Source organism: Pimephales promelas, chromosome 4 (genome assembly GCF_988280905.1).
Source record: "Pimephales promelas chromosome 4, fPimPro1.hap1.1, whole genome shotgun sequence".
Lineage (NCBI taxonomy): Eukaryota > Metazoa > Chordata > Actinopteri > Cypriniformes > Leuciscidae > Pimephales > Pimephales promelas.
Genome location: NC_142772.1, coordinates 24508833 through 24524063, shown reverse-complemented (window position 1 = coordinate 24524063; position 15231 = coordinate 24508833). Strand labels below are relative to the sequence as shown.

General features: G+C 36.2%; 1 protein-coding gene across 3 annotated transcripts in view; it reads left to right on the top strand.

The window, feature by feature from the left end:
• The window catches only part of adamts3 (ADAM metallopeptidase with thrombospondin type 1 motif, 3), a 126955-nt gene that overhangs the window by 76467 nt on the left and 35257 nt on the right, over positions 1-15231 (top strand). The window contains exons 15-19 of one of the 3 annotated variants that reach the window (XM_039649975.2): positions 621-744; positions 8023-8079; positions 10588-10671; positions 11150-11230; positions 14349-14512. In XM_039649975.2, the coding sequence (XP_039505909.2) occupies positions 621-744; positions 8023-8079; positions 10588-10671; positions 11150-11230; positions 14349-14512 (510 nt within the window). The remainder of the gene's footprint in view (positions 1-620; positions 745-8022; positions 8080-10587; positions 10672-11149; positions 11231-14348; positions 14513-15231) is intronic. The other 2 variants (XM_089130145.1, XM_089130146.1) reach the window with 2 other exon arrangements.

The following is a 15231-nucleotide window of genomic DNA, read 5'->3' as shown; positions in this document are numbered from 1 at the left end:
CGAGCCGAACTGTTCCGCACCGAGTCGAAGCGTACTGGGCCGAACCGTACCGTACTATGCAGTGGAAAAGCGCCTTTACACAGTTTGGAAGCGGTAAAAAAGACAATACGTGTACGTTATCAATTAGTAATTTGTATAGATCTGCCAGATGAAACAGCCATGATGAACAGCCTATTTGTATATGGAGGCAACTGATGACCAAACATCGGAATTCACAAATAGAAAAATCAAGTGGGCCCGGACTGTCATCGTGTTCACAATGGACATTTTTAGCGAACCGTACCAGAAGCAAACCATACTCAGAGGTCTAAGATCATTTTGAGTGTTCACATACGAGCCAAAAAATCATGTGAATCACACTCAGACTTCTGAAAAGGACCAAGTATTATACAGAGTTATACTGTATACAGAGCTACCGCAAGAATGGGAGTTCAAACAAAATGGTCTAATGATGGCCTCATGCTTGATTCTCTGCCGCATTAGGTCTATAGTTTCATGATATTAGATGTAGATATATCCAAAGATGAAAGCTTGAAAGTGTTTCTTGCTTGAAAGCACATCCTGCCTTTTTTCTTAATGTGTCTTGCATACCCCCCTATATCTCTCTCCCTCTCCTTCAGAAAGTGGGCTGTGACAGGGAAATTGGCTCCAACAAGGTGGAGGATAAGTGTGGCGTGTGTGGGGGTGATAACTCCCACTGCCGAACTGTGAAAGGAACCTTCACCCGTGCACCCAAGAAAGCTGGTAAGATACTTCCCTCTTCCCTTGGTCATTGATTTACGGTATTTAACTTAAATTGGGCAGTCCTTTATTCTGGACTTCAGCCCTGTCATTACGTTCATATTTCCAGTCCTCTAGTTTAAGGACACTTCAGGAGTTCATTTTTAAGTTTTCCTCTATCTGCTGTAGTTCATTCATTGAATTTTGAAAGTGCAGTATAAGACAAAATACTTTTTTCACACTGGGTTGTCTCATTTACATGTGGCTCTCACAACCCCTACTTGACCCCATTTTTTTATTTAGGTTGTCACATTTCACAGTGTCACCACCTGTAATTCTTATTCTGTATTTTTCCTCTGATACCATAGAATGAACAAGCTGTTTGAGAAATTTATTTGAATGCATTCACAAGTAAAGGGCATTTGTACTTCCCTTCAGTGTTCGGGAGTAGTTAACTATAAGTAGCGACGCTAATAACATCACTACATTTTTCAGTAGCTTAGCAGTAGCTCAGTTGCTTTTTAAACAGTGTAGCTTTTCCAGTAGCTAACTACTTTTTGCAGCAAGTAGCGGTGTAGCGTGAGAAAGCTACACTGTGTTTGTTTAGCCTGCGCGAATCACACATCTGCCCAAGATGTGTGAACTCCTTCCTTCTGCAGAGTTCGGGTGTATTACTTGTCAACAAATTGGCACGTGTATTCCCTAGTGTAACCATGACAGATTTTACGACAATAGTTGAAGACAATACGGTTTCCCAACTGTAGGGGGACCCCAAGAGCAAAATTTCAAAAATGACATAATGATGGGTTACACTTTATTTCGATAGTCACTTTAGACATTCTACTAACTATAAGTAACTTCTATAAGTAACTTTTCAACTACATTTAAACTAACTGTCATTAGAGTATTAGTAGGCTGTAGTAGATTAGGGTTGGGGTTAGGTGTTAGGTTTCAGGTTAGGAAAACAAGTTGATTTTTTAGTTGCTAAGTTACTTATAGTCAGTAGAATATCTGTTGGGGGACCAACAAAATAAAGTGTTAGCAGATATTAAGCAGACTAATACTCTAATGATAGTTAGTTGACATGTAGTGGCAAAGTTACTTATAGTTAGTTGAATGTCTAAAGTGGACTATCAAAATAAATGCTGCTTTAACTTACGAGTAGCTTGTAGCTTGTCAAAACTACAGTTTCAGAGTAGCTTCCCCAACACTGCTTCCCTTGTTCTTTGCTCATATACAAAATGGCCATGCTCAAATGTCCATTAGACCCACTCAATGTACGTGCATTCATTCTTTTTCCGACAAATTAGAGGTCTTGCCTACATCTGGACAACTTTGTCATTGTACTTCAATTGTAGTTAAATAACCTTCGCAAAAACAGCTGATGTCATAAATTTACTTTATTTTAGCTTTAGGACTGAACAAAAGCAATTTCCTTTACTTCAGTTACAGCATATATTCATTACCAGCCTGAATGTTATGGTTATGAAATTTAATGTCTGAATATAGCTGTCATGATGTGGGTTTGTGTTCTGTCATGTTATGTGGTTCGCTGTCTTGTCTATTTGTTATCCCAGGTGTTTCTGATTTACCACACCCCCTTGGTATCTTGTCTAGCTTGTTTGTCCCCGATTATTTAAGCCCTGTGTATCAGCCTTGTCTTTGTGAGTTCTTGTTTAAAGGAGCTGTATGTAAGAAATTTATTTAAAATAATCATAAAATGGCTCTGATATGTCACTAGACATTAAGAAATCATGTCCATTCATCCATCCATCCATCCATCCATCCATCCATCCATCCATCCATCCATCCATCTTCTTCCGCTCATCCGGGGCCAGGTCGCGGGGGCAGCAGTCTAAGCAGAGATGCCCAGACTTCCCTCTCCCTAGACACTTCCTCCAGTTCTTCTGGGGGGACACCGAAGCGTTCCCAGGCCAGCCGGGGGACATAGTCTCTCCAGCCGGGGGACATAGTCTCTCCAACTCTCCAGCTCTAGGTCTTCCCTGGGGCCTCCGCCCAGTGGGACGTGCTCGGAACACCTTCCCGGGGAGGCGTCCAGGAGTCATCCGGAACAGATGCCCGAACCACCTCAGCTGACCCATCTCGATGTGGAGGAGCAGTGGCTCTACTCTGAGCTCCTCCCGAGTGACGAGCTTCTCACCCTATCTCTAAGGGATCGCCCAGCCACCCTGCAGAGAAAGCTCATTCCGGCCGCCTGTATCTGGTATCTTGTCCTTTCGGTCATTTCAAATACTTATATCATTGAAAACAGTAGTCCGACCAGGATATTGTCATCTAAAAAGTGAAGTTGCAGTCCTAAACTGTCATGTTGTGTTTTGGTCTGATGCTCCACCCTCCACTGATCTACAGTACCAATCACGAAGTCAGTAGTGTTCCAGCATTCGGGTTGCCAGCTCTGCTCTAGTTACCACAGCTGCAGCTATAAACGTGTGGGATAAAAAACCAAAAAAAAAAAAATGGATCCTGAAGCCTATTTGGCAACCTCGAGTCAGGGGGGAGGGGATACACCACTCTACAGTAATTTGAAAGTGTAGTACCAGTTTTGACCACAATCTTACATACAGCTCCTTTAATGTTTGACTGTTTACGTGTCTACACTTACGCTGTCGTTTGGTTGTGTTTTTCCCTGAGTCCTGTGTTCATGTCCTAGTTTGTTCAAGTTAATAAAGTGTGCTGCAACCGGTTCTCGATTCAACCAACACACACCTCAACTTGACAATAGTCCTATATGGACAGAAGTGGCTGTTTATAATAGACCCACATAAAGCCTAGTTCACACTACATGATTTTAAAATGTTGGGCTGAACTGTGCAGTTCACATTACATGACTTGCTCTCAGTGAAATCATGAGTGTTCAAGTTGTTTAGCTGTTCACACCACACAACACAACGTGATTGATCCACAACAGGAGGTAACTCACTACACGAGTTAACAACGCACTGCATAGAGATACAACCACGATCGGATGATAAGAGCATATCATTTGTGACTCAATGAGAGCTGTTTCAGTACTATAATACGGTCTAAATCCTGAAAATAATCAACCAAATAACGAGTTGACAACAACACGATTCTATCTGGTCTAGAAACCATGTTTTGTCACGAAAAACCACGCAATAAAACGAACCAGAAATGACGCGAAACTGCAGAGAAGAACACAACACGCGAATATGGACGTCAGACAGAAACTAGTGCTGCACACTGTTTGCTCGACGATCTGCTCTGAGAAAAAAAAATGCAAAAAAGAAAAAGTAAGATTTACCTGGTGTCCTCAACCCATGCGTTGCTATGATTGGCTGTACTCATGACATCACTGAGATTGAGTCGCGCGACTGCGCGAGATATCTAGCATGCTAGATATTTTTCTGAGCTCGGTGACCTGTCTGTGAGCTGTCTGCGAGCTGTCTTTGATGCGTTGTTGGCTCTTTCACACTAACTGATTGGCGAGCGTTAATCGTCCGCTAATCGCCCGCGATTTGCACGCGATAACACCCTGACTTGTCGGCGACTCAACGATTTGCAAATCGGGCTTAAATCGGGCTTAAAATCACGTAGTGTGAACTAGGCTTAAGTGAGCAGCGAAATCTAGACAAGCATTCTCTTAACTGACACTGATAGTAAAATAGGTAGTATTTGCATTTATTTATTTATTTGCGATTTGGCTCTATTTATTAATTTTATCATTTGATTTCTTTGTTGGATACTATCCATATTGAAATGAAAAGAAAGAATGCTGAAGATCGGTGTGCAAACATTATTTCAAGTAGTTAAAAAATAAACACACAAGGAGAAGTGTTAGGAAAATACAACGTCAGCAATCATAGACATTTGCATTTGGACAGGATTAGCATTAGGTCATTTTTCCAGAACTTTTTACAAAAGATAGTGTCACGGTGTGGGTTTTGTATTGTTCCTCGTTCTTGTTTGTCACGTGATTCCCTGTTTGGCATGTGATCCTGCCATGGGTCTTGTCATTTGTTAATTGTTTCCTCAGTGTCCACAGGGGTTCCTTGTCTTGGTAATTAGTCTCCCCTGATGTCTCGGATGTACCACGCCCCGTTGTTATCTTGTTTAGCTTGTCTGCTTGAGTATTTTTACCTCTGTGTTTCAGTTGTGGTTTGTTGGTCGTTGTTGCTTGTAGCTTTCTGTATGTTCCTGTCCTCAGTTCCTTGTTCGTTTGATCTGTTCGTTTGATTACAGGAAGAAGTTATCTTAATCTTTACTGACATTGTCCGTAATGATTACTGAGATGGCACATTAAAAAAAAAAAAAATTATATATATATATATATATATATATATATATGAAGAGTTCAGATGCAAAAGCCTCTAAATGCCATTTGAAATTTTCTTCTTTAATGATGATTTTTATCAAACTTGTATATTTAAGTTCAGTAATTTCACTTAAATAACAATTAATAGGTAATTATCATTGCCATTTAAGTGAAATCACTGAACTTAAATATACCAGCTTGATAAAAATCATCATTAAAGAAGAAAATTTCAAATGGCACTTAGAGGCTTTTGCATCTGAACTCTTCATATATATATATATATATATATATGGGAAATTTGTTGGAAAATGTCTTTTGGTCCTAATTTATCCAATACAGACTCAGACTCAGTTTATCCCTGTTGTTAAAGGTGCATTGCACAACATTTCATGTTAAGAATGAATAACCCATACATGTTTAAACAAGTGCCTGATGGGCTGAATGAGCCCTTCTCTGATCACTGCAATTGCTTCTATAATTATGTACAGTAAATGTTCTGTTCTGTAAATTCTGATTTTCACCAAAATTGCACCAGATAATCTCCAGGCAGTGCTGACAAAAAGTTATGGAATTCAAGTCGATTCGCTTAACCATTTTCAAATACCGCACAAATTAATTTTACGTAGCGCTTGCAAAAACAGACATTAGGCTGTATCTCCACAACGCTTTATCGTATTCAGACCAAACTTGGTCCATATCATCACACAAGCATGACCTAAGGCTACATTCTGTGTTTCGGCGCAGCGCCACCTACTGGTCCGTGGATATGAAAAATTGAAACTATTTTTGCTCAAAACTTCTTAACAGTTTGTGCAAAAATCATAAAAGTGGTCTTGTTAGATTCAAGGCATCATGCCGAGTCGACTGATGTCCTATTTTCCCAGATCAGCCATTTTTTTCTGTCGGCCATTTTGAATTATGTTCTAAAATGCTGTATTTTTTGAACGCATGAACGAATTGTTACGAAACTGGGTATGGGTCATGAGTATGATGCCCTTGAAGGAGCATGAGAAGTTTCAAAACAGCGCCACCAAGTGGTACAATTAAATTTTCAAATGCTTATAATTCTGACTGTGGTTGACTTATTTTAACAGGAGTCATCTTGCTGGGGACCTGAATCGTTTCCGAGTCCAACGATACCAGACTTGCTAGGTTCCGGCATATGGTTTGTGCAGTGCAGTAATTTAGCGCTTAAAAAACATTCGCCGATATCTTCCAAACCGTTAGTTCGATTGAGACAAAACCACTGTCAGAAGTTTAGAAACATAGGTCGCTAGTTTTTCACTAATGCCCAAATGCCAAAATATTGATAGTAAGGGGTAGAAAAATTGAATCAAAGTCACGTGTCAGTCATTTTGTTTTTGTGTTTGTTTGTTTTTTTTTTCCATATAAATGTCTATAACTCCGAAGCGAATTGAGATATTTTCACCAAATTTGGCACATACATGCATGGGCTCATTCTGAGGACATGAAAAAAAAATGGTGGGATTTTGCCTCTTGGTGGCGCTATAATACAACATAACATGCTATACTTAACGAATGCATTGGTGTAACATTACGAAACTCAGTTTGTGGCATCAGCACCATCCCCTGAAGTTATAAAAGTTATAATATTATATGGTCGAAGTTATTAAAAAAATTTGAATAATAATCTTAATTTTTGAATAAATATGCGTATTTTAATGCCACTGATCTGAAGGTTTTTTCATCGTCACCAAACTCTGACCACATCACATCCATTTAATCACATTTTTAGTTCATGTATGTGATTTTTTCAGCCGTTTTGCATAAATTCATCTTTAAATGTCTTCAATTGTTCCTTGCTGCAGTTGTTCTGACACATCTTGGCATGTCTTGTCGTCTTCTTTGTGCTTGGCCCTGGTATTGCTGCTTGCAGCTATATTTATCCATATAATTGTAAAGACCTGATTGTTCAAACCACATTGAAGACAAAAAAACGCAGAAAATCAAACCCGATCTGGACGGAAGTTTCAAAGGCAGTGTGCAAGTGTGATTGACATAAGTGAGGTCTTATTTATTTTATTAATGTGCGAACATTTCGGACATGTGCAAGGGCCTTCAACATTGATCTGTCTCTTCTGACCACTGGTGATCATATTGTCAGGTGGATGTTACTACCAGGTAATGTTCTCAGTGCTACATGTTCTCAGTGTGTGCTGTCTTTGCATTATGTTTTATAGGTATGCATATACAGTACACTAGCTAATTTGAAAACAGTGTTCAGGACTTTGCTACATGCAGTAATTTAGAGCTGTGGCTTCTCTGAATAAAAATGGCAAGATAATTGCTTAATTTAAATTAATTTTAGCCTAAATATGCAAATCACATTCTTAGGATGAGTATAAATCTTCAGAAATGGGTATTGGCACACGCCATGTTGGTCTGACACAATGTTTCATTGCAGAAATTCCGGGAGCCTAATTTGACTAATTACATAGAGACATAAAATCGCAACAGATCCTTTTAAGCTTCATTCTGGCATTTGGGCTAAATGTCTATACAATGACGATAAAACTCTCCAACTAATGCATAATGAAGCAGAGTCCTTGCCCAGATGGCAGGACAAAAATAATGTCTCTAAGAAAATGGATTCATGTATGTTTATGTTGCCTTTGTTGCATCTGAAAGACGTGGCATGTGGCATTGAGAAAATGTTTCTGGCATGATTTCTTTCAGATGTGCCTTCCTTGACTTTAATTAACATGGTGTCACAAATGCTGTATTTACTTGTGACAATGAATTCATTTTTTATTCTCGTTCTATCCAGAATTTGCATGATGTTTACAGCATGATGTTTTCATAAAATATGCATCATACGGGTGATTGTACACAATTTGTGACACTTTATATCACAAATTCCTTTATTGTACTTAACTATTATCATTACTAATTTTAACATTGTCTGCATGTACTAAATCAGAATTTTTGACCTTTCTCCATCTAACTCCATCTTGTTTTAATTTCAATTGATTACTTTTTTTTAACAGGGAAAAAGTTAAGCAAGAGATCCCAAAAAGAAATTCCTGTTTTGGAAAACACAACCTGCAAGTATCTTATATTGTCTAATCCTACACTACTCTTTCCTACTGTACTGCTGTCCTCTGCATTTATTGTAGCTAGTAGCTTTAAAGGAATGTTCTGAGGATGATATAAATTAAACTCAATCAACTGCATCTGAATAATGCTGTCAGATACCACAGAAAATAACTTCAATGAAAACAAATGCATTTATTTATAAAAAATAAATATGTTTATTCATTTATTTATAAAACTCAAAGATAAAACTGTTTTAAGTAATGCGATTACATGGGATTCTCATTGGGGAAATTGTATTGAATAGTTGAGAAGTGAAAATGTGAAGGTCACACGTTTCTTGAAGCACTGGAATTATTTAGAAAATCGAACTGTTTAAATCATCCTCTCAAGGTGTAAAGATGTTGTTCTATGTTATCAACATAATTCCTGATTGACGCTTGTTCCATTTAAACAACATTTTGTGGACAAAGATATCCTTTGCTGATATTCCTGATGTGAAATTTTTAACATTTGACCGTTTTAACTTGGGTTTGCCAGTTTTTGAAACACAAAAACGTTGGCAAGCTATTCTATGACACCAGTGTCATGCTGACTTGTACTGTTTACTGTGACAGCATATTTTAAAAGTTTGGTGTTTTGGTTTTATGGTGTTTCCATTATAGGTACTTTAATGTTCAAGTGTTTTCCTTTGTATTTTTGAGCCTTTGTACAAAGATAGACTGGCATAAAACTGTTTGGTAACACTTTATTTTACGACCCGCAAACAACTGTGTAAGTACACTGAAACAATATGTTAAGTTTTGGGTAATAAAGGGGTAACAAACAGATATACAACCTGCTTTGTAAGTAGCCTACACAGTGTAGGCTACTTATAAGTAGCTACACTGTGTACATAATATATATATATATATATATATATATATATATATATATATATATATATATATATATATATAATGATAAAATTAAATTTATTGGCTTTTCTTACTAGATTAATACAAAAGTCAAAATAATTTGTTTACTATGATTTTAATTTAGACCGTACCATGTGGTAATTAGTACTCACCTTATCCCATTGAATTGCAATGACACTTAAATGTCAGGGCAAATATACTGTGTAATTAAAACGTTTTTTTTTTTTTTTTTTTGATAACAGTACCTTTCTCTGTAATTACAGTGCAAATAGTGTTGTTTCGTATTGCTACATAGTAAGTAGCGTTTGTTACCCCCTTGTTCTGTGTAGTTACAGGGTAAGTGTAACTCCTGCGGGCTGTAAATTAAAGTGGTGCTTGTTACCCCTTTATTACCCCAAACTTAACATATTGTTCCCTTATACCTACACGGAAGTACACTATAACTACAGAAACGTACACCGTAATTTCGGTGTACTTACACAGTTGTTTGCGGGTCGTAAAATAAAGTGTTACCAATTGTTTTGTTGTGCATACTCTGCTTGACTTAAATATACATTTAAGACTACTCTTACATTAGAGGCACAGTTCACCTCAAAATTTAATTCTTTTTCCTTCATGTCATTCCAAACCTGTATGCTTTTTTTTTCTTCTGTAGAACAAAAAAGGAGATATTTTGAAAAGTGTTTTTCATTTGTTTGTTTTGTAAGTCAGTGGGCAGTAAGTTTTTTGGACCCCAGCATTTTTGAAAATATCTTCTTTTGTGTTCCTTAAAGGTCTGGAATGACAGGATGACATTATTTTCAGTTTGCGTGAGCTGTCTCTTTAAATAAAAATCTTGAAGAGCTTAAAAAAAAAAGTCCATATTTGTAATTTCAAAACAGGATATGAAGAGTTCAGATGCAAAAGCCTCTAAATGCCATTTGAAATTTTCTTCTTTAATGATGATTTTTATCAAGCTTGTATATTTAAGTTCAGTGATTTCACTTAAATGGCAATGATAATTACCTATTAATTGTTATTTAAGTGAAATTACTGAACTTAAATATAAAAGTTTGATAAAAATCATCATTAAAGAAGAAAATTTCAAATGGCATTTAGAGGCTTTTGCATCTGAACTCTTCATATATATAATATGGAAATAACATGAAATCAAGTGAATCTAAGATTACTATGTAAATATTCTCTCTCTCACCCTTACGCATACATACTGTAGTGTACAGCATCCCTCCCCCACCATCATAACACACCCAGCCATTATTTCTGACCTTTTTTTTTAATCTCTTTCTCCTTCCTCAACCCTATTTTATTCCTGGTCCATTTAGGCCTTCATCTAAACTCTATTAGGATTACCCAGCATCTTTCCTAGCAAAAGTCTTCCTGTCCAGATTAATTGATGATAAATCTTCCCAACAGACACTGCCTCAAGTGACTTAATCCTTCATTACAATGATTGGACTCCTTTTTACATTACACCGGTGTCTCAGACAGGCATCATGCTGCTAGAGACTGGTTCAAAGTCTAGCTTTAGTTTAGAGGCATTTATCATGTCAATGACAAAGAGTGTAGGACAAAATGACGTAACAAATCCTTCTGATTCTGAAGGGAAAACAAGAGGAGCCTTTTTGCTGCCGAAAGGAGCTCGGAATATATATCTGAATGAAACAGAGGATTCTAGAAATGTGATGGGTGAGTGGTAGCATGCTTTGCAGAGGAATGGGCATTCGTAGAGAAGGCAACATTAGTCTTTTTGTGTTCTTGTGTGATGTATTGCAAACTGACTCAAGGCTCTGCCATTCAGCATCCTTCTTAATTAGGCTTACATAACAATTGTTCATGGTTTTCAGTTTTGTTTCGCCTGACATTGTTTTTTGAGCTTCTGAAGGATATGTCATACATTCACATGGATGAATGTATGAATGAATGGAATTGGAACCTTCTGTCACGTATTGATATTTTCCTTATAGGCTTCTCGTAACCCTCGTAGATGGACAGTTGCAATAGTCTGACTGTTCAAATCTGAAAGCTTTAGTGATGTACTACTGTAGAAATGCCTTAGTGATGAGATGCCCCCCCTCTGCAAAGATCAAACCATAGTACAACTTTTTAGCTAACTAATTGCTTCTGCTGTCTCTTCTTCCTTTGCCTTTTTTTCATCGTTGCAAAGGTTACCTAAAGATGTTTCTCATTCCTCCTGGGGCTAGACATGTGATCATACAAGAACATGAGGCTTCTCCTCAAATTCTTGGTAAGTGAAACCTGTCCTCATGTTTCCCAGGATAAACAACAAAAGATGCATGCTCATGTAATCTGTGCGTGGTACAGGTAGCTGTGCTTAATGGATCCATGTCACTCTAATACTTATCCATCGGATCAATGTATTTTTATAAAGCAGCATACATGTGCATTTTCCTGGAAATGCATTAAACAGAATTATATTCACATATTTTAAAGACAATCACTGTCCACCACAATTTTTATGTGGCATTGTGGACCATAGTCCTAAAACCTGAAAGGGAATGAGCAATTTCAAGCCATGGTTTCCTTCTGGAATTTACAGAGAGTTTTTAAAATAGCAGTTTTCAAATTACAAGTATGATCATTTTTCATGTTTTGTTACACAGCATGTAGAAGCTCAAACATTAAATTTAAAAGCATTTTGTTGTTTTAATGCAGAAGTTATACTACAACTGCCCATAGTGTGCTTGTCAGACAACTTGTAGCAAACTTTTTAAAGCATTTGAGAGTGTATGTAACTACATTAAGGTTGTAGAAAAAAACACAAACCTTCCTGTAGCTCAAACAATAGAGAATGGCACTAGCAACAGCCAGGGCAAGTATTAACTACTAAAATGTGTGCCTTGAATGCAATGCAAGCTTCTTTGGACAAACACATCTGCCATATTGAATGTGTCAAAGGAGTAGTTCACCCATAAATTACAATTTCTTGATTATTTACTCTGGCCCATCAAAGATGTAGATACAATAGATACAATTCTTTCTTCAGCTGAAGAGAAACTGGGCTCATGCACCATAGTCTATTTTTAATGGTCCAAAATCCATATTTAGGCAGCTTCAAAGTAATCCACACAATCCTAGACAAAAAAAAAATGGTCAGTCATTTTCTGAAATAATCAAATAATACAAATGTATATACTTAAACACAAATATTCACCTTGGTCCTGCTCTGCAATGCGCTTCCATGTGTTCACAATTTCTCATGTGATGTGCACATTGGGAAGATCATGCCTGATGTAGGCTGCAAGAATCGCACCATTGTTTAAAAGAAGAATGTGCAAAAATTACGTCAAGCACCCTTCACACTGTAAAAAACACCCCCGAACAAATATTTTTCACAATTAATCTTTCAGCTTTCACGAGATTGAGGTGTTCAGGATACACACACGAACAAATGCATTTATGCAAAATTAAAATAAAATGTTAACTAATTTAAATAAGAATAAATGATCCTGGAATGTTTTCCTCAAATTATTCACTTAATTTTTCTTCGGCTTAAGAAAGAAAGTCATAAACTAAACTGCTATTCTAAAAACACATTAAAATCCCAAGCCACCCATGGAGAATTTGCTTTCGGCATAACCTGCTAATTGGCATCGTCACTTAACAGTTATGTTTGCCATAAAAATGTGAGCAATAAGGCATTGCATTTTTATGCTTTGTGAATTAAAGCTAGTTTTGAATATCAGTGTTCTTTTTTTAATTTATTTATTTATTTTTTGTCTCTGAACTGTAACAGTACCGGATGCCTCTTTTAACTGTACACAGAGTTAAAAGAGGGAAAGACAAAACGATTTATTGGCCCTTTTTATTCATTCTAGTCATTTTGAGAAGCTCATACAGACAGGAATTATCACATTGTAATGCACAGAATTGATTTAATTTTAATTAATTGAATTGAAGTCGCTTTTATTCTAAGAATATTCCCCTTCATGAAAGTACTTCTTGAAAGTACTTTATGACTTTAAATATTACCCCTTGGTAGTTGAACTTTTAATTAAACCTAACCTTATTTTAATTACCTAGATACAGTAAGTAGTCCAATACCTATCTTTACTGCCCCAGTTAACCTTCAAAGAAGTCTTTATAAAGCCAAATTTTCTGTTTCAATAATATATAAAACTAGCTAATTAATAGAAATTTCGCTTATCTATATATTTAACTCAACTGATTACAATATTTCAATTTCTTTGCATGCCAAAATGCTAAAGCTTAGCAATTTCTATCAAACAGAAGACTTGGATTACAGGAAGATTCCAGAAATCTTTGTTCACCAGTCTGTTAAATTAACAAATCAGAGGTAGCTGACTAAGCATAGGCCTCAGGATTCTGAGAAAAAAAAAAAGAAAAGAAAAGAATTTGCTAAAATGATGCACTGCAGCCAGTTATGTATTACACATATGATATACATGTATACATGTGCTATACGTACTAACCAACAATAAAGTAAACTGAAAAGAAAATTATAATAAAAAATGTATACATGTATGGTGGCTTACATGACCCATTTCTTTCTCCAATTTTTAGATTTGTGATTAAGATAAAAGCATTTATTTGCATTATAATTGAATATATCAGTAAACATTTAATTAAGTATTGTATAATATGTGAGTTCCCATCAGTAGCATCCTTGCTTGCTCTGAATAGTTGTATGATTAACACCTTTAGCATTTATTCTGAATACCAATTCAGTCTATTTTTCAGTCATCAAATGTCCTGGGAAAATAAACCTTTCTTATTTTAAGGCATGATTCACACAAAACAAACAAAAAAATAAAACGTTTTTTTTGGGGGGAGGGGGTGAAAATCACAGGTGGAAAAACATAATTTCCAAGCTGAATTGTGACCATGCTTTTCAGATTTTGTAAATAACTTTAATGTCAATGTATTATTCACACAAATCTCTGAGATGGCTTGTAATATAGCTCTCCAGTTTATGAACTGAGCTTACAGCTACTGATGGAGCAAAACCTTTTTTAATTCCACAGAAGAAATGTTCATGCTTCGGGGAATTATAAAAGAATTGTTTTATAATTGAATTATAAATAATTAATAATAGAATAATTATACCCTTTTAAAGTTAACATTTTCTGAATATTCATCCTTTTTTTCCTCTGGCAAAAATAAACACAATTTTATTATACAAGGTCAGTTTTGATGTCATTGTATCAAACCTTTTTTCACAAGTGACATTTGATGACTGGTAACAATGGTAATTTTCCTGACGTGTACATCAAAACGTCTGTTTTGATGGCTGATGAGATCATTTAAATAAACATATTTTTCAGTTTGAATCAGTTTTTCTGTTAACCTCTTATCTCTGAGTTGTAATTTATCTCTGAATGCAGCTATCAAGAACCAAGCAACAGGACATTACATTCTCAATGGCAAAGGAGAAGTTGCAAGATCTCGGCGCTTCATTGAAATAGGAGTGGAGTGGGACTACCTCATCGAGGATGATGTCGAGACTCTCTACACTGATGGTCCACTACATGATGCAATTGTTGTTCTGGTAAATAAACTTTCCATAATCTAATTTGAAGCTTATTGTGATATGATAACTGCATACATTATGATTTACCTAAATAACAAAACATTTTACGTTTTTATTTTCTTAGAATGGCTTGATTTGAAATGCTGTAAAAAGAAAATTTGAAGTTTCTTTTATTAAGGTCTTTTATATGTTGCAATAAAACATACAACAGTGGGATTTTTTTAGATAAAAAATTCCCATTTTTTTTTTCCATAATACAAATGCATTGGCAGTATGAAAAGCTAATTTAACTTTTATTCATTTCCAGGATACTGTAGTGCTGCACAATTAATCATATCACAATCGTGATGTCAAGCGTATGCAATTATATGAAGCAAAATGCTGTGATTTTTACATCACAGCAAAATGCTTTTGATTTTACAATTAATGCAGCATCTGTTATTTATTTATTTTATTTTTCATCCTTTGGCTAGTGTTCCATGATCCTGCTCTTATTCGTGCAAATGCTTTAAACCATTCATGTGCGAGTAGTCAAAAGAGAGCGCGCTGCATGTAAATTTCCTGACTTGACGCGTGCCAGTAGGCTATCATGTGCAGACCGCACGCAAGAATACAGTTCTCTGAACGAACAATAACACACACAATTGCCAAAATGTTGTTTGTCGAGTAGCTTCATAACATAAGAGCAGTCTCTTACAATGCTAATAACAATGCTAATTCTTGATATCCACAATAGC